The sequence below is a fragment of the Taeniopygia guttata genome, chromosome 9 (assembly GCF_048771995.1).
Source record: "Taeniopygia guttata chromosome 9, bTaeGut7.mat, whole genome shotgun sequence".
NCBI lineage: Eukaryota > Metazoa > Chordata > Aves > Passeriformes > Estrildidae > Taeniopygia > Taeniopygia guttata.
The window spans coordinates 15,135,030-15,162,037 of NC_133034.1; the positions used below are offsets into that span (position 1 = coordinate 15,135,030).

At 43.3% G+C, this 27,008-nt stretch overlaps 1 protein-coding gene across 2 annotated transcripts; it reads right to left on the reverse strand.

Moving 5' to 3' along the window:
* Window positions 1-712: 712 nt before the first annotated feature.
* On the reverse strand, window positions 713-26,678 carry OSTN (osteocrin). 2 transcript variants are annotated; one of them, XM_072933435.1, is made up of 5 exons: window positions 26,510-26,678; window positions 10,969-11,067; window positions 8,018-8,235; window positions 3,663-3,759; window positions 713-3,371 (listed from the first exon to the last, which is right to left on the reverse strand). In XM_072933435.1, the coding sequence occupies exons 2-4, from the start codon at window positions 11,065-11,067 to the stop codon at window positions 3,675-3,677; spliced, it is 402 nt and encodes a 133-aa protein (XP_072789536.1). In that variant the 5' UTR covers window positions 26,510-26,678; the 3' UTR covers window positions 713-3,371; window positions 3,663-3,674. The 2 variants fall into 2 exon arrangements, with proteins under 2 accessions (XP_072789536.1, XP_030136339.4); XM_030280479.4 differs by lacking the exon at window positions 26,510-26,678 and adding an exon at window positions 17,885-17,992.
* Between the last annotated feature and the right edge of the window lie 330 nt (window positions 26,679-27,008).

Consider the following 27,008-nt stretch of genomic DNA (forward strand, 5'->3'; position numbering starts at 1 on the left):
GAACACACTTCCACATGCCCTCACATTGGCACCAAATCCAGGAAAAAATTATAACCTGTGGACAAGAATAGTCTCTCTCTTTCTTTAAAAGGCTGAAAGGGTGGTGTGTTCCAAGAGTTTCACTGAGTGCCCCAAGGTGGTGTTGAGCTCAGGTGATTTCAGCTTGCAGGAAACGCCAGTGTAAGGAAAGGCCAGAGCAGCAGGCTCCATCTGCTGCCTGCTCGCTGTAGCCATGCCTTCCTGAGCCAGTGTGGCAGCTCGTCAGCAAGTCAGGAAAACAGTACTGCATCTGCAGATATTTAACAGCTTGCTCTGACCCGAGACAGGAATTCCCTGGAGTGCAATGCATCATGCTGCTTAGTAGTGATTTTCTGCTACATCCTATCAGTGTGGTTATTTAAGTGCTTGTGGTCCCAGACTATCCCCTATTTCCTGACAGGCACTCTATACTGCTGCATTAGCTGCTTGCGTTGCAGACATCAGCATGTATTGAATGCAATTTATTAACTAATTAGAAGCAGAGGTGATGTTGCTCCCCCCAGGCTTACCCTCCACATGGGAGTGTGGGGGCCCTGTCCTTTCTCCTAAACACACAGAACAGAAACGCTTCTCCTCCACAGAGTGGCTGCTCACACCCTACCCATGCTTGGGCAGTCACTCTTGTTAAAGTTAATGACCCACAGGCAATAATTAAAGGGATTTCCCTGAGACATTGTAGTAGATCATGTGGATTTATTAGGAGAAAATCCTCACAGACATCTGAATGGATTTGCAAATCCAGGCAGCACAAGACAAGTCTAGTGTGCAGCGGATGCTGCAGTTTATCCTCATTTCACATTTGCTGATCTCCATGCTGTGCACTATGGCTGGAGCCATCCAATATTGTCTACAAAACCAAATTGTGGTGTTTGGCCTTTTAGTCATCATTGTATTTGAAACAGCACTTGCCAATATACAGATTTTAAAGAATGCTTCTTGAGCCACGGGAAGTCTCAGTGCTCTCAGTGATGGACAAGGCAAAAGAACAGAAAGACTGCTGTTTTCTCCCAGGTAGTCCACACAGTGAGGGGGGAGCAGGATTGAAGCTTCCAGCTCCCAGTTCTACCAACACCACCAGAGACCCCTCTGTCCTGCTTTGCTTTCACATTTCCTTTCAGATGAAGGCCACTTCTGCACACAACTTTCAGCATTTTGGAAGCCCCAGCTAACACCTGCCAATTATTAAATACTTCTATGATCCAGCAGTGTCTTTGCAAAGCTGCTGTGTTTGCACTAGATTCCTCTGGTCTCAGTCTCCAGAAATATGTCAGGCACTGATTCTGTCCATGGTTCTTTTGACTGGCAGTGTTTGAGTGGTCAGGTCACCACTTCCATAATTTGCCCATGTCCCATACATACGGCTGCCCTGCAAGCAGATTATCTGCAGCCTGTCTGGATGAACTCAGTGCAAGAAGATAAAGTTCCCTAAACTTCAAGGCAGGCTCAGGATGGATGGTGGCAATGCACTGCAGAGGACTGTCTGGGACTGCATTTCCAGGCTGCTTCTGGCATGGACTGAAACTCTTGAGTCAGTCAGTCTACATGCACCCACCGAGCCCAGCTCCCAGACCCATCACCTGGAAACTTAAAGGCAGAAAATTAGCAGTGTGACCAGGAGAACAGCAGGAAGCAAAAACCCAAGATCATCATCTATGGACTTACAGGCCTTCTTTTTTCTCTGACTTTTGAGAGCTCAGTCTGGAAAGCATCTGCAGTGCTTCACTTCACACACAAGCACGGACAGCTCACTCCTGAAGGGGGAATGATGTCCTAACTCAGCTACAGTGATGGCAGATGGCAAAGATAGGGACACCTCTTGATGTGAGTCACTGGTTTGTGCTGCTGCTCTCAGCAGCATCAGCCTACATTAGAAATATCAATAAAAGTGAAGTTACTTGCAGGTTTTCTATGCCTGGGCCAATCTTGGTCTCTGGACAGGGCTATAGGCAAGGAGAAAAATGGAAAAGGCCCCTGTTATGTCTGAACACATGGATTAGATGTGAGTGGGAGCCCCATTTCTCACCATGGCTAAACCAGGGCAATTGTCCCAAAGTCCCAACCCTCACAACAGCTTTTAAGTCTCATTGATTTCCCAAATACTTTTTTTATTTTCTTTTTTTGGCTAGCTGATGGCCAGGTGCTTTGTGCCTCATACAAGATCAGGAAATTAACTCTGAATTCCCATCCCCAGCATTGCTTCCTGTCTAACACAGGGTGTTTGGCAAGAATAACTTTTTTATTCCTTAATCCTGCATAATCCCTTTCTCAATGGATCTTCTTTTGCAATGCTAAGGATGATTTATACCCCAGAATAGCAATTTAGCTATTCTGGACTGAAGAATTTAGCTAATATGGACTGAAATCTAAGGAGAGAGAATGTGAGAGTTAGAAAACATCAGCTAGGAATCTGAGCATTGAGATGTCAGCAGAGAGCTCTTCTCAGCTGCATTTTATAATCTGGAAAGAAATGAAAAGGATGAAAGAGGATTAAGATAACCTGGTTTACTCTGAAATGAAGTGGACAGGACATGTTTACATTTTACCAGAGTGAGAAATACTTGAACTTTTAGATCTGGATTCTGACCATGCCCTGTGCACACATCAAGAGGCTAAAATAAGGCATATGATGCAGATGGCCTTGGAAGTGGGTGACTTCATATTTGGAGACTATCCTATGTTATGCATAGGGAGGAGTGAAATGTATTCATCAACTAAAAGTCTCACCTCATTTCAGGATCTGCCATATGATGAAAACATGCCTAAATATGGTGCAGAGATAAGACTACTCAAAACATCAGGACAAATACTAAGGTCTTGTCACTGCTCTTTTCAGACTAACTCCTAGTGAAGGCAGAAAACAGCTCCTCCCAAACAGCAGTTCAGATGCATTCCAGCTTTGCCCCATAACTGTTATATCCTCCCTTCATCTACTGATCACATTCCCTCCAGAAAGAAATGTGCAAACAAACTCTTAGCTTTCCATGGACTGCTGTTGGCATCTCTGAAAGTTTTATTTTCAATCCAAAAAATCTCAGTCCTGCCTAGGATAAAAAAATTCTGCAAGTTTAACAGATACATGCCATGCCATAAAAATATATAAATATTCTCTGTTCCCTCCTACCAGTGACAGCTGTGAGAGCATTCTGACCTGATGAACTGAACATATTATTATTTGTAAATGCAACATTTGTAAAATGCAACTTGAAACAGATTTTGCAGGAGGTCAGTTCCTTGAGTGCTGTATCATTAGGCAAAGACAAGATATGCTGTGAAGCATCTTCCAAAGCTCTGTAAAGTTTCAATACAGCATCATTCATTCAGAATAGAAGCATCTGTAGGCAAAAAAAAAAAAAAAAAAAAAGCAATAAACATTACATTTTCCAATATCAGAATTGCAAGGCTAGGGCAAACACACTGTAAGGTAGAGTGGAGGAGATTAAAATTAGAAATACTTGTTTGCTTGTAGAGAGGTACTCAGTGGGAAATTATGGTGTTCTATGTCATAAGAAGCCAAAATTCCATAAGCCACTCCTCCCAAGCCTGCTGACATGACTGAGTACCTCCAGCAACAGAGAACACCTGGGTTCTCCAAGCCTGCCCACACCTGGGATGCTTTGGCTTACCTGCAGGAACTGTTAACCCCTGGTGTTGTCAAGGTGGCTCACTCCAATCCGGTCCAGAGGAACTCCAAACCTTCTCTTAGGCAGCTCAAGCACTTTCCTGCATGAGGAAAATGAGCAGAGAGAGAGGGAAACAAATGGGAAAAGATATCTATGAATAATCAAGACGTTACTTTGATTCCTGCATTCATGCCACTAACACCTTATTGTTCAGCAGAGCAGTGTGCAGGAACAGCCAAAGATGTGAGCGTTTAAAAATGAGATGCTGCTCTTGTCTTACAAAAGGCTGCAGTTGCAGCTCTTTTACAGACTGGCTGAGCTTGATCCACTATCCCTATTTTTATTTGGCAGCAAATTAACTTCAGGGGTTAACTGCTATTCATAAAAGAAAAGTGATACACTGCATTTCTAAAGGGGAATTGTTTCCTGCACAGTATCATATACTGCAGGTGACCCATTACCTGGGTCTTTGCAAGCTCCAGGGCCAGCTGGGGCTAAGATTAGCAAGGAGGGAGGAAGTATTGCACAGTAATAGAGTCAGAGATGCTCTAACAGGGTTTTTCTATAGGTTCTTTGGCAATGTAGTGTTCATCAAAATTGTATAGGAGCAGTTCTTTGATGAGATTGAAAATGGGAAGATTTTGGGGCTGATTTTTTTTCCCTGTATATGGTAAATTTCCTGACAATTTGATGAATGAGGGCATGAGGAATGAGTGAAAGAATTTCTACACAGCAATATTTTTTTGCTGTTCTTTTTATATCAAATAATAAGTTTTCCTATCTTAATTAAGTATTTTTGGAGCATTTTTTCCACCAGCAGAAGTTTTATTTTAATTAGTTGTGGAAATGGCAAGAATTCCTGCAGCTGAGAATAACCTCAACTTTTGCCCTCAGAAATACTTGTCAGTGAAATGCAAGTCCAAGAGAAGCCCTGGAAGATTAATTCTTTATCGGTCCTTGTTGAAGAACACAAATAAAAATAAATTTTGTTCTGTAAGTTGGGAACTGCAAAGCACTCGAGTCTAACTTTGTGCCAGCACTGTTGAGCTGCCTCACCCTGGGGTTTTGGGGCTGTGCACACCCCACCAGAACCGTGCAGCCCTTGGGCTCGTTGGGCAGGTACCTTACCCAACACCTCTGGGGCACGGGCTGCAGTCCGGCTGCATGGCTGCAGCATGCACACCCTGCTGGCTCTGTCCTAGCTGCTCCTCAGGTGAGCTCAGGGGTTGGGAACTGGTGCTGTGTCCCGTGTGAGGAGAGCACCACATCCCTGCTGGAGCAGCCAGAGAGCAGCACGGAGGAAGGGGAGCCTTTCCTTCGGCCTGTCCCTTCCTGCAAGGCTGCACCAAGCCCTGGGGAAGGCAAGGGAGGGAAAGCCGGGATGCTCAGCCTGTTCCCTCAAGGGAAGCACTGCTTTCCCCGCAGCTGGGGAGGCACAGGCAGGATGCTTGGGCTGCTGGAGCCATCCTGAGCCTGCCTGGAGAAAAGGGGAGATAACTGCCCGGAATGGAAGTGGATGGTGAAGGTGGGGCTGGGCTTCTGCCCCGTGAGCTGTACAGTGCAATGCCCTGTTCAGAGCAGGATGAGGAGCTGTACATGCCATGCCCTGTGTTCAGAGCAGGATGAGGAGCTGTACATGCCATGCCCCGTGTTCAGAGCAGGATGAGGAGCTGTACATGCCATGCCCCGTGTTCAGAGCAGGATGAGGAGCTGTACATGCCATGCCCTGTGTTCAGAGCAGGATGAGGAGCTGTACATGCCATGCCCTGTGTTCAGAGCAGGATGAGGAGCTGTACATGCCATGCCCTGTGTTCAGAGCAGGATGAGGAGCTGTACATGCCATGCCCTGTGTTCAGAGCAGGATGAGGAGCTGTACAGTGCCATGCCCTGTTCAGAGCAGGATGAGGAGCTGTACAGTCTGTGCCCCGTGTTCAGAGCAGGATGAGGAGCTGTACAGTGCCATGCCCTGCGTTCAGAGCAGGATGAGGAGCTGTACAGTGCCATGCCCTGTGTTCAGAGCAGGATGAGGAGCTGTACAATGCCATGCCCTGTGTTCAGAGCAGGATGAGGAGCTGTACAGTGCCATGCCCTGTGTTCAGAGCAGGATGAGGAGCTGTACAATGCCATGCCCTGTGTTCAGAGCAGGATGAGGAGCTGTACATGCCGTGCCCTGTGTTCAGAGCAGGATGAGGAGCTGTACAATGCCATGCCCTGTGTTCAGAGCAGGATGAGGAGCTGTACAGTGCCATGCCCTGTGTTCAGAGCAGGATGAGGAGCTGTACATGCCATGCCCTGTGTTCAGAGCAGGATGAGGAGCTGTACATGCCATGCCCTGTGTTCAGAGCAGGATGAGGAGCTGTACATGCCATGCCCCGTGTTCAGAGCAGTGCAGCCCAGGTCCCCTCTTGCGGCCGCCCCGCGCCACGGCATCCCCGGCACCCTCCGCTCCGCAGTGTCCCCGTGGACAACGTGGTTTTTCTACTTAAAAGACAAAGTGGCTTTTTCTACTTAAAACAGCCCCGTCTAGGATCCCCGCAGGTTCTTTCTCCGTCTGCCTGTGGATATCTCTCGCTCTCCTGCCTCCTGCACGCTTTTCCCGTGCTTTTCAAAGCGCGACCAGCCGATGCTGATGCTGGACCAGGGTCAGGCTCTGCCGTCACCAGCGGCTGTCAGAACAAGCCGCTAAGTGCACTAACATTTATCTGCTCTTTTCCAAAAGGTTCTGCTTTGTGCCAGGCACTTACACACACTGCATTGATTCGGGGGGCTCAATCTGTTTATCAGCTCTCACAAATTAATTTCCTGGCCTCTAAAGGTGACTGGCTCAGCTCGTAGAGGAATGAGCTGTATCTGCTGGCTGAGCCACTGTGACAGGGTGCTCAGTCCTCGGTCTTACTCCTCCAAGAGCAGAAACCTCTGCCTGTCTCTATCTAAAGGTAGTTTTCTATGAAATGCCTTATTACTGTTTCATAGCATCCACCTGCTCTGCGGTCCATGCTGGTGGTGGTGTCAGACTGCCACTGCAGTGATCAAAGCAGCTCAGGTGGTTCTAATAAATGGCTCAACCCCAAATTTAAAAGGTAAACAGCTCCCCCAAAGTGATAATCCCAACTCAAAACTGCTGGGAAAGGGGGAATTTTGTGCAGTGTGTCACTAATTTTCATGAGCTCATTATTCAGAGATGAACTGGTTTCCACCACCATTTCCCTTTTTGATTTTTGTTTGTTTGCTTTTTGCTGTTGTTTTGTGGAATTTTTTGCTTAGTTTTTCCCTTGTACTGCATATAGAATGAAAGATTTCTATCCAAAATTACTTGAGAAAAATTGGGAATAACATGTACCTTTGCAAAAAAGTATAGCTTCAAAAATGACCTATTTTTTCTTTGCCTGGAAAGGAAAAACATTCTAAAAAGCAAATGAAGAGTGAGCTGATTTTGATATCTTGAAGAGGCAGACAGAACAGAACAATTCTACTTAAGGTTTTAAGAATTTTGTATTTTATCACTTTTGGCTGCAGCCAAACAGTCCTAGTGGCAGACTGGGTGGATAAATGGAAAAACAACAAGAAAATATTGCAAAACTTTGTTTGAAAAAAGTACTTGTAATATTGACTGTCTCTCATGAATACCTTCCATTTCCAGATTAAGCTTTAAGCATGTTATTAAATACTTTGTGGCATTAGGGATTCCATCCAAGAGAAGACAGTTACCAGAAGAGCAGAACAAGACAGGCAAACTCTCTCAGATACAGGGAACAGCCCCTACAGCTGTGCCCCAAAATCTCTGTCTCTCCCCAGCCACATCAAGCATCATTCATTGCTTAGCCCTGTTATAAACGAGTTTATCTTCAAACACACATTGCTGCATTGTTTAAACCCTGACTTATCCAAAGCTAATGGAAGTCTTGAAGCTCGTTCTACTCTCTGCCTGCCCATTTTCATGATTCTATTCAAAACGTCCACTCCACCACACCTTCTTTCCATCCCAGTCTCAGGAGCACCCAGCCCTGCCCTCTGCTTGTGAACCTCAGGCACGTTTATTGCTTTAGCAAAGCTCATGATCAGAAATGTAGTTTTAAACTGAATGTTAGTTCACACCAGTGAAAAGAAGCATGCTGGAAAATCACATGCACTGAAATATTGTCTGGCAGCTGTGCAGCACTGTAGGGATAAATGAACTAGTGCATGGGTTACACATCATAGCTGAAGGATGACACACAGTTTGAAAGGCTTCTGATCAGAAGCACCTCACAACTGGCCAGCAAACCTGCTGGGGGCTAAAGCTAACCCATCAGTGTCCAGAGCACCTAGCAACAGCCTTCCTCCAACTTTATCACTGGCAGGAGCATTTAAGAGTTTACCTCTGTTTGCCTTTAGCATCCACAGAGGATGAAGAAATTCTGTCAATGGGGGAACCAAATCCTGGGAAGCTTCTTTTCTTCTTGGTCTCAGTCACCTCGTTCTCCAGGGACACCAAGTCATCAAGAAGGAACAGTTTGGCTGCCAGGTTGGTGGCTGGCTTCTCTTCACTGGCAATGGGATGGTCTCCCACACCCAGAGCAGCAGAAGGCTCCAGAGGCTGCAGAAGAAATCAGTAAAATTTCAGTCTGCTGTCTGCTCAAGTCCCAGGGAAAAAAAAAAAAAATAATTCAACCAGTGTCATAGGAGCAGTTCTGTGAATACAGAATTACAAGGACACTGAAATTGGGACAATGTTTTAAAATTAAATTCCTTCTCTGAAATGTGGCCTGTTTCCATTGACAGGATTTTGCTATCAAAGTCTGGACATTTTTTTTATAGAACTGAATTTGCTTTCATTATTATTGCAAGAAATATTAAAATTTGTTACTCCACGAAGCGTAATTCTGCAGGCCATCCCACTACCCCTATCTCAACACTGTGATTAGCATCATTTATAGCATGAGCTGACTAATGTAATCATTCTGAAAAATGCAATCTCCATTGCCCTACTCCAATATCCATTCTGATATTTTTCAGGAAACTGATTTTTGTTTTTTAAATGAATGCTAATAAGTAGTAATGAAAACTTCTACAGATGTTTCCATCCATATCTGACAAATTAATTAATTATTATGCAAAAACTGTCCCAAAAAAAAACTTGCTCAGCCCTGGCATTCAGAGAAATTATGCAGTAATACTACATGGGGAGGAGGAAGGGATAGAACATGCTCTTGAGTTGAACCTTAATTACATTAGGCTTAACACCATTTCAAAACCAAACTTTGCTGTAAGAATAGCTGAGAATACTGGAGTCTATTGAGAGAGAAATTAAATGAATCAAAGTGAAATAGTTTCTTTGCATGTGACAGAAAAATACAGGGCAGCAGTTAGTCTACAAAAGCAAACTCAGATCGTTGTCTCTTTGAATGAAAGCACCTTCTTGTTCACTCGATCTTCATAGAATAGATAGAAACATTACAACTTACACCATCAAACAGGTTTTATTCTCTCTAGAAGCACAGCACTACTGCGGTTATTCACACATGGTGGTTCAGTACACGTGTGAAGGAAGGCAGCACAGGGATGATGCAATATCTTTGTCTACTCCAATTGTGGTGGGGTTGTTCCCCACTGCTGATGGGTGGCAGACAGTGATGGAGTGCATAAAACTGTGACCTCTATATGAGGAGGAGCACGGCCACAATGATCACACCAATGGTGTAGCACTGTTGAAACCTTTATAAAGGATCTCACATTGTGCCCTGACTCTGCTTTCTGTAAGCCTCAAGTCCACAGAACAGTCCTTTCTGTTCTCTTTTAGGGTTATAAAACTTTCATAGATGTTTGCAACTGAATGATGCTTTTGAAAAAGACTGAACCTTTCCTTCTGGTAAGTGGGGATAAGTATCTACAATAACAGTTGAAACTAGAAGAGCAAAAAGAGCCTCTGCTCTTGGAGCCTTGCAACTCCACTTACTTTGTCTTCAAAAGATAGCATGGAATTGTAAGAAGTAAAGTGACAGCTAAAATGATAATCAGAAGTAGAAAACAATTTTCTTCTTGTAAACCACTGAAAAGTACAGTTTCACAGATAAACAGAGATGAGAGTGGGTGGAGGTGGTGTAGTGGAAGGTTTGCAAACTTAGGAACAGCAATGAAGTGAATAAAAACTAGTAATTTTTCCTCAAGAGAAAGAGCTTCCCAGTCCACACAGTGAAGTCACCAGATGGTGGATTTAAAATAAATACAAGCAGTTATTTTTTAAACACAGCACACAGATGAAGGGAATGCACTGGCAAAGAATGTCTTGGATACTGAGATTTTAAACTGGTTCAAAGACAAATTCTGGCCCATCAGCAGCTAAAACATGCCCTGGTCCAGTGCAGGTCTCTAGATCTAGAAGTCTGCAAAGATGTTCTGTTTTATATTCTTTTCACTAAAATCCATCACTGATGGAGGCAGGATACCAAGTGTCTGTGGCACCAGAACAGCAGCTGCTGCAGCACTTTTGAAGCATCAGGTCATGCTTATGTGACGACAGAGAGCAAGGTACAGGATCCATCAGTATTCTTCAGTAGCCATCTAATGTTAAAGTTGATCTTAAAGCCTGTGTAAAACCCTAGATGCAAACAGTGCTAATTTGAGTTAACTTTTAGATACTTGACTTTTTTTTTTTTTTTTTTGTGGCATGAAACCATTACATAAATACCTTTTCTGCCAAATCTGCCTTATGTCAAGATGACATAAAAATAGGGAATGTAGTAGAAGTATTTTCAGGTGCAACCCCTACATATTATCCTGGGTGAAACAGGAGGCAACTCATCCATTAATCTGCTGCTTTCCTTTGCAAGTTTAGGCAAGTGACGTGGCTCCCTCCCCCTCCTGGCCTAGTCAATCTCCTTTAATTTGTAATTTTGTGCAGGTGGTCTTCTCCTGGGAATCTCCTTATGGCTTCTGAAAGCCTCAGCTTTCTCATGTCATTATTTGTGTGTAAGAAGAAGAATTAAACTTTCCCTTCAGTGTTAGAGAAGTTTGCTTTCCCCCTTCCATCACCTCCTTCCCCTCTTCAGGAAGTTCTCTATCCACTGGACAATGTTTTAACACACAGGAAATCTCCAGGAGTTTCAGGAGAGGCTGTGAGGATTTGGGTGAGGCCTCATTCAGTCTGTTCCCCTAGTGCCATGCAATTTGCATCTCTCTCTTCTTGAAGCTCCTCCTTGGCCCTGACAGAGTCAATAGTGATCCTACACCTTCCAACAGCGTTTGGGTACTCCAGTGTCCTCCTCACTCTGTGGCCAAAAATGCCCAAGGAAGTGCAGTTATGTGACAACCACCAGAAACCTTCACCTACCTCTGGAGCTGCCTGTGCAAGGAGCACAGAGCTGGAGTCCCACCATAGCAGGGCAATCACAAGGGCCACATGCACCACCACGAGCTGGAACTGCAGCATCTGCAAAGGAGAACAATCTAGAAATTACTCCACAGCTGCATCCCCTGGGGAATCTTGCTCCGCAGGTCTTAAAGAAGTAAAACCAAAGGAAGACGCTCCCCATGGCTGTTAATAAGTTTTATCTGCCAGAGTCACTGCATAAAGATAATGCCAGCTGAATGCTCTTCACCCTTGCATGCAGAATCAGCTCCCTCCTCTGCTCCTTCCCACACAGCCCTGCCAATCTTTTGGTTCCTTTCTGCACAGTGGTGCCATCCTTGCAGCAGCAGCAGTGAGGAATGCGAACTTGCCTTAAAACCAGAGGAACTGCATGCTCACTTGTGAGCAGGGAGACTTTGGCTTGTAGCTCAGGCTGACCCTGACCTCCCCACATGCTGGAGAGGTGCTTAAAGCTGTGACAGGAGTCATGTACCCCTCCAGTAGTATTTTAAAGGCAAGGCTGCATTTTGCTAGCTCACAACACGATCTGGTGGGTGCCACAGCTTCCAGTGGCACCCTGCAATAAAATTATTCACAATAAGCTTGCACAGGGGTGTGTAGCTGAGATTGGGAGTGGTCTGACCACATGTCACAGCTGCAGAACTGCAGATGCCCACCAAGCCTCTAAATAATGCAGGGAGTTTTGGGAGGCTCAGGATGGGGAAGGTGCTTGGTTACCTCTGGACCTGGGTTTAGCCTGCATTGTTTAAGTCCTTGTTTGGATCCAGATCTTAAAACCTGATGTGACTTCAATTCCCCAGGTGGGAGTATTTCAGATGATGTTAGGAAGAGCTGGGCTGGGGCCTTTTGCCAAAGGCATCTGCTAATTTTCTGTTTTCTCTGTCTCCAGGTCCTGCCCCAGAGTATAATTCAAGTCTGACTCTGCCATTCTTTGCTGACTCTCCACTTGGCAAAAGCAGAAACACAAAGAGTGTATGAACATATATATATATATATCTACACACACATATAATTATTACTGTTGTCCATAGGGGATGGGCAGTTAGGAAGAAAGCTGCTGGTTACTCTGCAGGGGTGAGGCAGACACTCACTGGAATCAAAGGACAAAGTCAGAGCACTAAGCCACCTGGTACCACTCAGCCCTACAGCAACAACCATTGCTTGACATAAACACAGAGGTCTGCCTGGGTGTTTTTAAAGCTGGAATCCTCTACAATGTATATTTTTGTATGTGGGTGTGCATTGAAATTTGAAGTAGCAGTCTACTACCTTCACAGATAACCACATCCTGATTATTTGGATACAGAGATGTAAAAATAAATGGCCAGGTTAAAAACATATGTTTATTATGGTTTAAGATCTGTGCTGCTATTCACTCAAGCCAAAGACTAAAGAGCTAAAAATAGCAACTGGTACACTAATGAAAATAAACAGTAAGGCACCTGCAACACTAAAGACATCTGATTAACTGGTCAGAACTCGATGCCAGTGAAATTAGAAGCAGAGGAAATTTTAAGGACTTAAAGCTTGGCTCTACTTCCCAAAGAAATAAGCAGCTAAAGAGGTGGTGTCATGACTGAAGAGGGAGCAAAACTTGAGTCCAGCAAGACCCTGTTGTACTGATTTGGGACCAAGCAATGGGACAAAGGCAGGAGAAAAAGGCAGGGTTTTTGTAGTGGAACAGTTTGGAATTAGAAAAGCAATTGCAAAACTAGTAATGCAGTGAGGATTATGTAAATACAATTAAAATCACACTTTCTTCTGCCAGTCTGGAACTTAGTTTTACCACCTTCAGCCATGTCAGAAGACCTTGGTTATTAAAAGAAGCTATTGGTATTTCTCCTTGAGCTTATTTGTTGCAGCTGCCAAGCAGAGCTCTCTGGCCAAAAAGGGGTTTTCCCAGCCATGCACTGGCTATTGCTTCACCCCATCCATATTTTACCTTGACACATTCCAAGAGAGGCTTTAAGAGAGGCTGGACAGTATTTGTTCCTGAAGGACAATAAGCAAAACTCCGACAAGCTTTTCAAGATGCACCCTTAATTGAATTTGAAAGTCATTGTATTGAAATTGTATCCTTCCAGAAAATTCTTCACCACCAACTTCACAGAGCTAGGTCAAGGGACTGGTCTATAACTCCATGTCTGTATTATCTCAGGGTCTTGTGTTATCTGACATAAAATATGGTTTTCCTTTCTCGAAATGTAATTGCAAGTCTGAAATTCAGGCATATTTATGTGTCTTAGCAATACTTTAGCTTGAAATGTGTCAAAACTAAAATTCCTCATATAATTAGGTATCTTTGTTGCAGGTCCAATTAAAATAAAATTAAAGATAAAAGAAAGAACAGTATTCTACCTTATCAAAGCAGGATAAACATACAAAACTTTTACTTAGGAAGTGGTGCAGAGTTATTTTCCAAGAAAATATCACAAGAAAGCAAAACGCTTTACCGAACAGAAACTGTTAAGTCTCCAACATCAAACCAAAAGACTTAAAAGATGTTTTTCTTACAGGGAAAAAAACAAAACCCAGAATGACATCCTGAAGATAAGTGGGCTGAACAAACCTCAGACAGAATGCAATTCATCACCAAGCTCCAAACCCATTGCCTGTCAAAAATGGTAACAGCCATCATTGTTCTTACCCATTTGAGCCACGATATTTCACATTACTGTGGAGATTACTCTGCAAGCATAAATCACAAGGGGTTTATTTTTCTTACTGGCCTGTTAGCAAGAGAACCGAGGCAAGACATCACGCCTTGCTCTGCAATCCTTCACTCCAGCTGCCAGTCTGTGCTGGTGGCTGTGCTCTGCTCCTTGCTGGGACACCAGCACGGGACATGCCCAAGCCACCTGCAGCGAGGACCTTGCTCTTGCAATGAGACCTCATGGCCAAGCCTAGAAACCCCTCTGGTTTTGCCTGGGTGCCACCAACATGACCTGGTGCAGAGCCAAGGCTTGGCTGTCCCACGGGCATTGGGAAGCTCCTGGCAGTGCCTCTTTGGCCTCCAGTGCTCCTCTGATAACTCTGGGGGAGCACTGGGGAGCCTTCATCACCTGCTAGCCAGGAAGGTCTCTGGGTCTGTGCAGATTCTGGCCAGCTGGGGGAAATCAGAGCTGTGTCTGCAAGCCAGGTACTGAGCTGTTTTGTTACTTCTCCAGCACCACAAAGTAGAATATTAGCTGCTGCTACCTATCTTAATTGAACTGATTAATCAAATTGAGTACTCACACTAGCCTTGCTATGCTTGCATTGCACGCCCAATAGGAATAAACCTTGGCCAAAAAAATTATGATGGATTATTATCTTGCCAAAAGAACAACGTAAAAATGGCTTGTGTGAAGCTCTAAAAAGTCTGCTCCTGCTGGAAAAGATTTTCCTTACTTTTAAAAGTTGTAAAAGGTTTCCTCTCATCATATATAGCACCACAAAGCCAAAAATACTGCCCCTACCACCAGTCCTAGTGATTTCAGCACTGCTGAAGGACCCTGTGTTTCTCAGGTGCATCTTGTAGTTATGTAAATGTCAAGGAAAAAGGGTAAAAATCAAAACAAATCCCACCCTTAGAAAAAAAAAGCAAATCTCAAAAATAGGCTAGAGTGGTGTTTTTGTTGTCATCCCACAGAAGAGATATGGAGAATTTCTCATACATTGCTTTCTAAAAGGTACTGAAGCCACACATTGAAACATGGGACTTTTGTGACAAAATGAAACGTAAGCTGCCAGTGTCAGGCTCTTTATGTTATTAATAATGTGTTTTCTGAAGTAGGTGTATATTTTTAAACAATGCCATATATTTTGTTATACATGGTATAGATACTGACAACTTCTACAATGTACTTTTCCTTCTATTTTCAGTTTCATGACTCTATAGATATATAGAGGAACATAGGTTTCATCTAGTGGAACCAGAGAGAACTTGAAATTCATAGACTTTTGCAAGAGGCTTATTATTAGTTATTTTGAGATAACTAGCTATTTTTGTGTCCCAAAAGAAACTTTTTGTCAGACAGTATTTGAGGGCCAAGCATGCTCCACTTCCTGAAAATGAAGTTCCTTCAAGTTTCTCAAGGTAGTCAAGATTTGTTGATTGATTTCTAAAGCCTTCATTTCAATAAGTGCATTCCCTGTACCATGATTTCTGGTGTTCAGTCCTGACATGTTCTCATATCACCACCTTTGCCTGTTTGACAGCTGTGCTTTGGCTCAGAAGATGCTCGAGCACACAGAGTTCCTATCACTTGTACTCAGATAAAACAAAGTTTTATGCCATGGTTTCAGTTGTGGTTTAGTCGCTGCAGGGCTCAACTGGGCCCTGCCCACACAGGACACAACATCTGTGGGATCAGCACTCGCATCATGAGAAGAAAGGATGGAAAGGTGACCCTCTAATTCCCATGAGGAGCTCAAGAAGTGCATAAATGAACACAGCCCTGCCAGGGCACCTTTGCTGAACAGACACAAGCATGATTCAGGAACAAATTAACTGACAGAGGTGGGCAAACACTTGTGAAATGACTAGTCAGACATGGTTCTCATCTCTTCCTTTGAACCAGGGCATGAAACCAAATGGTCATACAGAACAAATGAGGACAAATTTCTTTAGAATGGGCAGGAAGGACACAGGTTGGACATCCTGCAAAGCTGGCTACACATTTACACTATTACACTGTGTAATAAATCCATTTTTAGCAACAGATTTCAAAAACGGAAACCCCCAAACTTGCATTTATACCATAAAAGTAGGAGACATGAAGCAGCAGACAAACAGAAGTGAGGAAGCCCGTCTGAAAGCTCAGGGGCTTTAAAAATAAGGATGCTATAAAGTGTAAGAAACTATCTCTTAGTGGGAAAAACCTACTTGCACATTTCCTCGAAAGATAATCGAGTGAGCTGCAGTATTCCTGGTAAGTACAATGGAATACAAAATGTTATTAGACTATTCTTCATTGCCAACAACTCTCAACCCTACACTGTCTACATATGTACTGACTAAACATGCCAACTTCTCTCAACATTTCTAACAATTTGACATTCAGCTTTGTTTCTTCTTTACCACAACAGCCAAACACTTTTCATTGTTAGAGTGCCATCTTCCAAAGCAAAAAATAAGAAGTCTTTCCATCAAGAAAAATCAAGATTGTGGTTTTCTATGTTAGAAAATAATTTTTTTCCAAACAGCATTGAAGTGATAAGTAGAAGATCTTTACACCAGGTATAAAGAGTATATTAGCAAAATAGGTTTTCAATAGAAAAACAGACCATTTAAAGTATAATAAAAATATCCCTCAAGATCAGCTTTTAAGAGATGAGAATGGCATTGGAATTTCTTGACAAGATTCAAACACTGATAGTGATTTACTTGAAAAACATGTAAACATTCTGATCAAGGATATTACTTGAAGAAGAAAAATCTTGGAGGAGATGCATTGCAAATGTAGATTAGCGAGTAACCCGTCCCTCTGAGTTAAGTAAGAAGAGAAGGAAAGCTGCAAGCACTTGCCATCTTTGTCAGGGTCTAACAACAGAGCTCTTACCACTGTTATGTGTTTTAACTGGCTATTCAAGAAGCCCAGAAAGGCACTTGTCATTCATTCACGGAGTGAAAACAAAGCCCTGAGCTGCCAAAATCAGATTGGCAGGTATTTATAAAAAAATGAAGAATGCCTGATCCAGTCAGAAATATTTTGTAGTTTTCCCATAATTTACACCATAGATTTGCTTGGTTTGAGCTGGGGTTTTTTGCCTGTTATTCCTCATAATGTTCAAAGTATTTTACAGGAGAAGTATGTTGAACTGCATTTTGAATACAAGTGAGCAGAGACAGATAAATGCAATAATAAGTTTCTTGAGTTAAGCAGTGGGCAGAGGCACAAAATGTCCTCTCAGCTCCTCAGGTTTCAGCTCTGCACTCCCCACGAGAGAACAATCACTGCAAACTGAAAGACCAAGCAAGGAGAGTTAAGGGCACTGCATGCTACTGCTTCAAAAATTAGTGGATTCTGAACTTTATTGTAGCCTCCGGACATCAAAACCAAACGTTATTTGCATGTATTTACTTGTAAAACTTCAGTGTGGGAGGAAAAAAAAGCCCAGTGAAATAGTTTTGAACTCAGAATGGAGAAATTACAATGACTATCACAGAATCAGAGTCTTCCTTCAGTTACAGGGATACAAAACTGAATTAGCCAGATCACTGGACAATGATAATTACTCTGTTAGTGTAGGAATGGTTTTGCAGTTATTCTATTATTGCAGGAATGCAGCAGAATCTGGATCAACATTTGTCTAATATGGGATATAGCAAAACCCTTTCGCAGATCTATAAATTATAGACTTTTCCTAAATAATTTATCTCATGTTTTCCAATATATTAGATGTAGCAAATTTGTCTACCACATTTGATATTTAGTAATGCAAAAGAATTAATCTGTCACAGCTCTTTAGCTTATTTTAAGAAGTAATATGCATTTGACAATAACTTACACAAAAGGAAAATCCATAACAATATAAACAGACAGCAGTTTACTGCAAAGCACTGCAACAGCATAAAAGTAATTTGTCAGTGTTGCAAAATGCACTGACACATTCTTTTTAAATATTGGCTGATTAACTGAAGGAAATAAACTTCCACTGAATATTTGTAGCTCTGTTTTACTACCTAAAATCCTAGGTGATAGGAACCTTATTATCTTAATTCCAAAGTAAAAAGTACTGGAAAAAGTACTTGTGCTTTTCCCAAAAGATCTGGGCATCTTAATTAAAAAAAAAAAAAAAAATCAAAAAGAGGAAAACACAGAAGGGAATCTGCATCTGTAAACACAGCAGAAGACACAAAACATCCCCAGCACATTCTGCCCTCACTCCTTACCTTGCATTGGATGCAAGCAATTCCAGCCTTAATGGTCCTGCTATGTTCTTCCTCCTAACTTATCCTTAATGTTCAGCTTTCTTTTAGAGTTTTTATAGTGTCTGGTGTAGGCTACAAACTCCAATCACTGCCTTTGCTTTCTCTTACATCATTTCTAAAGATTTTCCACTGATCCTTGCCCTAAACCTTTCTCTGTCCTGCACTCTCACACACATACTTGCCTCACATTTGTTATATTTATTGCTGTGATCAAAATGATTAGGTTATAATTAAAGGTCTAGGGGTTAGTTTGGTTTTTTTTTCCTTTATTTTCATTTAGTTTCAAGATTCAGACAGCCCTGAGTGTAGAAAGATTTTCAGCAGCGTCGCCATTCCTCTAAACTCTCACTTTTGTAAACTGCAGTACAGAAACACGATGTCCTGAGTCATTACTGAGGGTTTTTTTTCAAACTTTGTTTCTTGGGGACATCAGAAGGACTGTATTAGCTTCAGAAAGAAATCAGTGTGTTTTTAATAGACCAAACACCTCTGTAAGTTAAGCATTAGAAAAAGATTGTGCTTTGTAAAGCAAGTGACAAGAACTTAAGTCTTTCAGACACAATTTCTGTTATCAAACTGTTAAGTGATTGAATTGTAAAGCATGAGCTGTGAAGATATCTATCTTTCCTAGGCAATACCAGAGGACTTGTTTCTTTCCCTGTTTGCCTGCCTACAATAAGTCTATTTTCCTTTTTGCCCCTTTTTAAAAATCTCAGATTTTAATAGGTTCACTGAGCATTTTAGACCTGTTTTGGGGTTTTAAATTCTGACCAGTGCAGGCTCCTTAAGAGTTAATTCACAGCAATTTTATTCCCTAAATAGAAAGGCACTGTACTTTGAAAGTAGCTTGTACTCTGACTTGCCAAAAGCTGTTCCTACAAGCCATGGACAGTAAAAGGAAATTTGCAGTATGTGGGAAAAAATTGCCAGCCAGGAAGCAAACATCTTGATTTCATTTGTCTTGATCAAAGTGATTAGAGAAAAATAAGAGTTTGGTCATATTGAGGCAAAGCAAGGACTTCTGCCCCATATCTGGACATGTTCCAGGCCAGCCTGGTCTAGGGGAAGGTGTCCCTGCCTACAGCAGGGGGATTGGCACCAGGTGATATTCAAGGTCCCTTCCAGCCCAAGGTGTTCTGTGTTTCTACAGTACACATCTCAGTACATCTCTCAGTACAGCCAATATGGGAATGTGGCCTAGAGCAGATCTGCAGAAATCCTGCAGAAACACAGGAAAGAGCTGCCCAGAGGAGAAGCCACACCAGCGTCAGGCAGGTTGAGACTCTTCTCTGCAGGGTGTAACAGAGCAGTGATGGCAGCTGCAGAAGTCCAAATGGGCTCTGTGGGTACTGGAGGAGCAAGAGAATCAAAAGAGCAGAGCCAAACACCACCAGACTGCTGAAACACCGCTGAAAATGCTGCTGCACAAAGACAACTGGGCTGAGGTCTATTTTACTGCATTTAGGTGGTGGTTTGTTGCTGGGAGTCCAAGGACACAGCAGTACTTGACCAATGTGTCTAAAGCAAGCAAGCAAGATCTCAGGGGAAAAATAAAAAAAAATATCATGACAACCTAGCAATGAGGTATTATCAGTTTATGGGCTACCTTAGTGACATATGACCACAAGGTGCTGCTGACCAGCTACTGCAGTACCAGGCACTGAGTTTCTTCTTCTTTCTTCTGTTGGCAGGAGGGGCACAAGGTTGCATTCACAAGCATTTACTCCTCTTGGGAGTTCTTACAGGTTCTATCTTAAGGTCTTCAAGCAGAATCTCTGCAGGACTCCATTCTGCCACCCTGCTTGGAGTTGTTGTGGCTGGTAGGAGACCTGGGCTGTGACTCTGGGAGTAAGCTGATGACAGAGAGCTGAGTGCTGGCAGTGAAGGCGTTTTGGTGTTTCACAGCACAGAGAAGAGTCTGGAGTACAGCTGAGACTCAGCCATCCACAACTCAGCACCTCATAAGAGTGAGGGAGAGGGGGGAGGACTGCAGAAAAAAAACAGCAGAAGTGCAGCCATAGTGTCACCTCCTTTAGCTCCAAGAGGATGTCTAAGAACTGGCATAAAAATTTTCTTTTATCCTCTCCATGGGTCAGTGATGCTATAGCAAAGTTCCAGCCACTTTTGTTCAACCTATCGGACCTACTCTGAGGTTGAGGCTCTTCCTTTAAGAAAAGTTATTTCCTATTTCACAATGTATCACTGTATCCTTCCTACAAAATCTAAAATATTTCAGAAATGGCTGCTGAGACACACAGCTGTCATCAGCTCTGACTAGGAGGTGTGAAAGACTCAGATCTGGATAATTTGCCATCTTCACGGGCTGTTTCTGACCTTAGCATAAGAATTCTACCAGCACAGGTGGGTTTTCTCTCTGGGGAAAAAGAAACCCCAACAAACAAACCAAGCAAGTAAGGAAACAAACAAAATAAAAAAAGAAATACTACTAATAAAAATGAATCATGTGTTAGAGTGTTAACATTAATTTCCTGTTCTAAATAGACTGTGATTTATTAATGCTTTTTTGACACCTTCTAGTGAAGGCTGCCAAGGAAGCTTCCCAGACAATGAAAAAGGTATATGGTGGTTACTCTGCTGGCAGAGTATCTAAGGAACAGATATCCTCAGCGACACTGTGGTTTAATTATACTTACAATTATTTAAGTTAGGACAACCAAGAGTTTGGAAGGACTCTTTATTGTCTTAACAAGGAATGAATAACAAATATAATGTGATTTTTCTCAACTATGAAGACAAAAAAATAATGGAAAATTGGAGGAAGTAAGGACACAAGACGTGAAGTTCTTTTTGTTACCATCCAAGAGAAAGACAAACTTACCTCCCTACTGCCCTCATGGTCCCACAAGAATTTCCGCAAGTCTTTCAACACTGGTTTGCAAATCAGTTGAGCTGGCTGTTTTCCTACAGTAGACAAGTTCTGATTCAGAGAGCAGGAGTTAGCAGGTGCTCACTTGTGTAAGTGTTGAGCAATCTTGCTCTTCAGCACCCTTGCCTGTGGAAACTATATTTGGGGTTGTCAGCCCTTGTCTGTAAAGGCTTGGGAGTGGCACATGAATACAATGCTTGATATTTCTGCACTTTTAGTCCTTCCCTTCTCCCACTAAAACAGGCAGCAGTGCTCTCACATCCCTGTGATCCAAGCCACAGGAGCCTCCTCATTCTATCACTAGGTTGTCCCATGGGAACTTCACCTTCCAGTCTCTTCAAGGTGTGAAACCCTCTCCAGCAAGCACTGGTTCCTCACACAACATCACTCCATAAATCAACGTGAGCAGTGCAGGGTCCAGCAGGTGTCATGGCCAAAGCAAAAGACTTGTCCTCAGGAACTTTTGATTGATCTGGCATTGAGTAACGGCTTCTGACCTGAAGCATTCTGATTACTTATGATTATACATATTATACATATTTTCACTAAACACTGAGTGTGTCATCAGGAACACTGATTGTGTCATCAGTTCTCAGTTTAACATGGAAAAACAACACCAGACTGAAGTTAGTAAAAGTGGACATTTTTCCAGGTTTGCAAGGTTTGCCCCAAAATTCTAAGAAATAATCCAAGTGATTTTTTTTCTTTTCAAATTAAAAATTATATTCTTTAAAATAAAGAACTGATTTTCATGAGCTCGGTACTCAGCTGATACTGATTCATATAGTTCTGAGATAAAAAAAAATGAGATATTCCAAATGAAAGTGACTTCAATTTATTTTTACTTCTTGAGACAATAAACTCTTCAGATAAAATTGGCTCAATTCTGACACCAGTCTGAAAAAGGAATAGCATTCCATCAGATTAAGCAAAACACAGCATGTTACAGCTACATTAGTGGTACAGGGAGAACATCCAACATTACTTTTGTTGCATTTACATTCATATCTTGTCTGGAGAATGGGAAACATTTAAAAATAACCACCCCAGATTTTTAGTCAACACAAAAGAGAGAATTTCAGAAACCAAGCTAATTCCAACCTATTTGCATGTAGCTACAGAGAGCCAGAGAGCAGATGACTCACTGTAAGACAGACTATGAAAAAGAGACCCTGTATTAACAATATGCATGAATGTTTTCCAATAGAAAGTACATTCTACCTTGGAAGGAAAACCTATGTTAAAACAGCTATTTTTAAATCTGCAAACTATCAAAGTAGGCTTTGCTGTGTCATTTCCATTTAAGATGAATCCTTGCAGCTAGATAGAGTTGGAGAAACAAAAGCCACAAAGCGAAGGTAGAAAATAGCACCAAAGACAGTAACTTTAGGAATGTTAGGCTTCCTGTGAGCAGTTTCTATATATGTACTTTTTAAAAGTCCTTTGTGCTGGAATTATGTGCTTGCAGTAGGTGCTGGGTCATGGCATGTATGAATCCATTAAAAGGTCTCAAAAAACAAAGCAATAAGTCCCAAAAAGGACAGTTTCTTGACAAGTCCAATAGGTAGAACAAGTCCCAAAAAGGACAGCTTCTTGAAAGGCAAGGCATGCTCAGATACAGAAGGTTGTGTTTGGAAACAAAAGATCTCTGGTGCCCATGCCATTGGCTCCCAGCCCAAGATGGACGTGAGGAGTGAAGATGGCCAAGAAAAGCAACAGGACCTTTTGTGCTACAGACACAGTGGTCCATGAGCTGATGGACAAGGGGTAACTAAAACACACACGTCTCAATGTGCCAACCAAACAATAATAGCTCTGGGCCAGCATCAGCCTGGTCCTGACTCAACTGGCAACACAGAAATGAAAATGAGTAGATTGTGTTTCCATCCCCTCTAACTGTGCTCCTTGGAGTCAATACTAAATATAAAGATAACAAACTGGGAACCAGCCCCATCTTTCTGTGCTAGGAGTGTTGACGTTTTCGCACTGCCTGCCTTGCCAAAGACACGTATGCTGATGGCCCCTGCCACTGAAACTCTTTGTGGCCCATGAACTCTGGTGCCACAGTACACAAAGCACAGACCAGCGAAGTGTGCACACTTCAGCTCCAGAGCCAGCCACAAACGTGGCCATGCAGCCCAGTGCCAAATGTGCAGCAGCAGCTCAAGTTTAGATATGCTCAAAGAAGAAAAAAATGTGTCTGCCCTAAATCTGTCCTCATCTCAAACTTCATTTCAAACAACTTTTCATCATCTTCATGTAGAACTGAGAAGTACGGTGGAGTTTTGTTTATTGGCACCAGGACGAGAGGTGCAGAAGAAGTAAAGAAAGCAGCTAAGCAGCAAAACGATGACAACAGACTGGGAAAAAAGAGGAAGGATAGATATTCTTCAGTCAGATGCAGAGGTGTGGCAGCTGGGCAGAGCCATGTGGACCACTCACAGCATCACAGGATGCTGCAGGAAATCTCACCACCCATTTCCTACCTGACATGCAGGTAAAGGAAATCATGTGAAAGGTGAGGCTGGGGAGCTGTTTCTCCATGGAAATAGTTCCTGCACCAAATGGTATGAATAAGGAAGGTTCTGTCCCCTCATTCCTGGTAAGTCCACCCCTGGGATGGTGGCCTGCACAGCAGGACTATGCTGTGCTGGAATTCAAACAGAGCATGCTGCTAGTGTAAACCCAGGAGTTCAGAGCAATTTGTGCTGGCTGATTTGATTTTTTCCTTCTTTGCTCTAGTATAAATGTGCTTATGGATTGGTTCTTTCAAAGGAACCAGCAAACAAGGGAAACAGCAAACCTGTATTACAGAAATGAAGGTCTCTGGTATTTCTCAGAATTAACCATCTCACAAGTTTGTAAATTCATCCTAACACTTGAGCCAAATTCTGGTTCATTACTTGTCCACTTCAGCTCGTCTATCACTTCAGCTGGACAGAGACCTGACTCTGCTAGACTGCACCTTTCTGCAGGCGAGCTGCAGCTCCCAGAACAGCTGCAGTTCCCGAACAGCTGCAGCTTCGGAACAGCTGCAGTTCCCCAACAGCTGCAGTTCCCCAACAGCTGCAGCTCCCGAACAGCTGCAGCTCCCAAACAGCTGCAGCTTCGAAACAGCTGCATCTCCCGGAACAGCTGCATCTCCTGGAACAGCTGCAGCTCCCGAGCAGCTGCAGTTCCCCAACAGCTGCAGCCACTGGAACAGCTGTAGCTCCCCAAGAGCTGCAGTTCCCGAGCAGCTGCAGCTCCCGAGCAGCCGGGCTATTCCGGGCTATTCCGGGCCATTCCGGGATGCTGCAGGAGCCATCCCGTTCCAGCAGGCCGCCCGCAGTCGCTCGCTGCCCTCTAGAGGCGGCCGCACCGAGCGTGGGCCGAGCGGCCCCTGCGGTCCTGCCCGGAGCAGGGGGAAGGTGGTGGCACCTGAGCAGCAGGACAGTGAACATTATCCAGTTCCTTCTGCATGGAACTGAACAACTCATGTTTGATTAAAACTGAGAGACTGACAGCTTCAGAAAACTCAAGGTCCTGACACTGCCTGCTTATTTTTGCTGTGTTTCCTTGTCCACCTGCACTGTGCCAGCCACACAGTCAGAGCTTTCCCCTTTTCAGGCCAAGGTTTGTCTTTCATTAGGATCTCTGGGTTCCTTCATGGGTTTTTCTATCTCGTTCAAGGTTGTAGTGTCCGAGCCCTTTGAAAATAATCAATGATTCATATATTTTCACACCACCTTCAGGAGCAAAGAAGCACAATGATCCCCTGCCAAATTTCAAAGTCCAGCTCTAGAAGTGCAGGTTTGTCCCAGCCCCTCAGCATAACTCTTCCCCTGGTCACACACAGCAGGAAGCAGGCTCGTGCCACGCAGCAGCAAGTCCCTGGAACCACAGGCACTGCTGCTGGCATGTTAACCAGCTGCAGAAATCACCAGAGATTCATGTGAGCTGTGTAATCCTCTGGGCCTCAGTTACTCACACCAAGCTGGGCGATGTCCCAAAGCCGCACACTGCCCTCCCTGCAACGTGGCTGCTCTCTGGAGCCTGTCTGCTGCCTCTCCCTACCTGTCCCTTGTCTTCTCCAGAGGAGGCCTCCACATCTTACACGAGGACCTTAGAGAGGGGACAAACCCACCGCCCTTGCACTTACTTGCCTCATTAATCCCAGGTGTGAATCCACAGAACTGTGTGTGGAAAGTTTGTCCTCTACCTCCACAAAGGCAGACACACTGCATTTGTGCTTACTTTACAATTACACTTGGAACCACAGAGCAGGAATATAATATAGTTTCTTATGTAACCATATATTTATTTTGGTTATGTGCAGCTTCGGGACAAATCTGAAATGGTGCTGGACCGTGCTGCTGCCCTCAAAAGAAGTTTGTCAGCAGAGTAACAATAATGTTCTGCTCCTGAAAATGATGTGCTGGGCTTTATGGTCAGCTTTTAGGTTTGAATGCTTTTTTTCCACTTTGATATTTGAGCCCTCCCCACAAAGCAGTTCCTTTGAGTATATACACAGCTCTCCAAGCAATGGTCATGAGAGGACAGGGACAAAGCACAAAAAAAAAAAAAGATGCTTACGGCATCTGAAAATGATTTGCAATCTCAGCCACAGGAGCTCAGTCTCATTAACACAGTCATTTATATACTGGGGACGGTTCTCCTGATGTTCTTCTAAAAATTTGTTTTGGAATTATTAGGGATCCAAAATACATTCGGAACTAACCAGCCAGAGGAGTGAGATGGAGCAGATAATGCTGACTAAGCACCCCAATCCCTGTCTCACAGCCCCAAATCAAGCACATTGCCACCAAGCACACAACTGCAGTGACCAGTCAGAGAGGATCTGGAGCTGGGTACTGAACTAAATCCTGTGACACAAGCTGGGATGTTGCATCATAACTCCCTAGTTACAACTATCTTCACAACAAGAAATAACTTTCCTACCTAGAATAACACTACTTTCTGAAAAACATTGATTCAAAGTAGCAGAAATATCACATAGACCAAGGTGGCCTTTATAACAACATTAACAGTGGTTCAAAACTGCAAGGCCAGGAGTTCTCTTTTCCCAGAGACCCATCAGCAGCTTCCCCATCTGCAAACTGACCAGCTCAGGCTGACAGCTATGGCACCTTACAGGATTAGAGCCCACATTTTCAAAGCTCTTGTTCCAGTGGCAAGGACACAAATTTGATGTCTTCTAAGCACATTGAGGGCTGAAGCACTGAAGCCTCAACCATTTCACTGGGCTCTTCACATTTGAAGAGATCAAATGTGCAATCTTAAAGATTCCCAGAGAAATTAAGAAGTGATTTAATGGATCAGTTAGAATTTTTAAATATTTATCATTTAAAGAGAAATTCAACATCTTATTGAAGTGGGAGCAGAAAAGGGGGAAGAGAAAAAGGAAACAAATGAGGAGAGGCACCAAACTGTATTCCAAGTACACACAGTGGAAAATGCAGGTCAGTGCCAGCAGCCTAATAATCCAAATTCTCTTTCTATGCACTGACCTCTTCTGAGTAAAAGAAAGAATTTAAAAGCTCATAAATGATAACTGTAGATATTCTGGAAGCAAACCTAAAAGTGCCACCAGGAAAAATCATCCTTCTCCACACAGAGCCATTAACACATCCCCTTCCACCAGGGCAGCAAAAGTCACACCTACTCTGGAGGCAGGGGAAAGAAGCAATGTTCCTTACCTGCCACACACAGTCCTCAGCACAGCAGAAGGGTGAGCATCAAATCTGAGTGGCAGAGATGGATTTCAGGGCTGGAAGGACCAATGTACCACTGAGCACTGGCACCCAGGCAGGCACTGCAGCTTTCTGGAGAGCCCAGGAGTGGAAGCAGCACTGCACCTCCAGGAGTCCCCAGCAGACACGGTGCAGGTCACTTGCCCCTTCCCCTCCCACAGTGGAAGACAAGAACTGCTTTGGTTACTGCCCTCCAAAGAGCTGCCAACTAAGAAAATTGTCCTAAATGCTTTTTTGTATTATTTAATGGCAAGTTTCATCCCTTTTACATGCTCCAGATGGCTGTAATAGCAGCAATAATTCACCAAAATACCAGCAGATAGATGCACCAATAGCATGATTCAGTATAGGGCTTTATTTTCCCTTGTTCTTCATGCAGCTAAATGCCCACACACATCTCTGCATTATATTTCTTCTTTCATGCTGTTCAATACTTCCCCTTGGC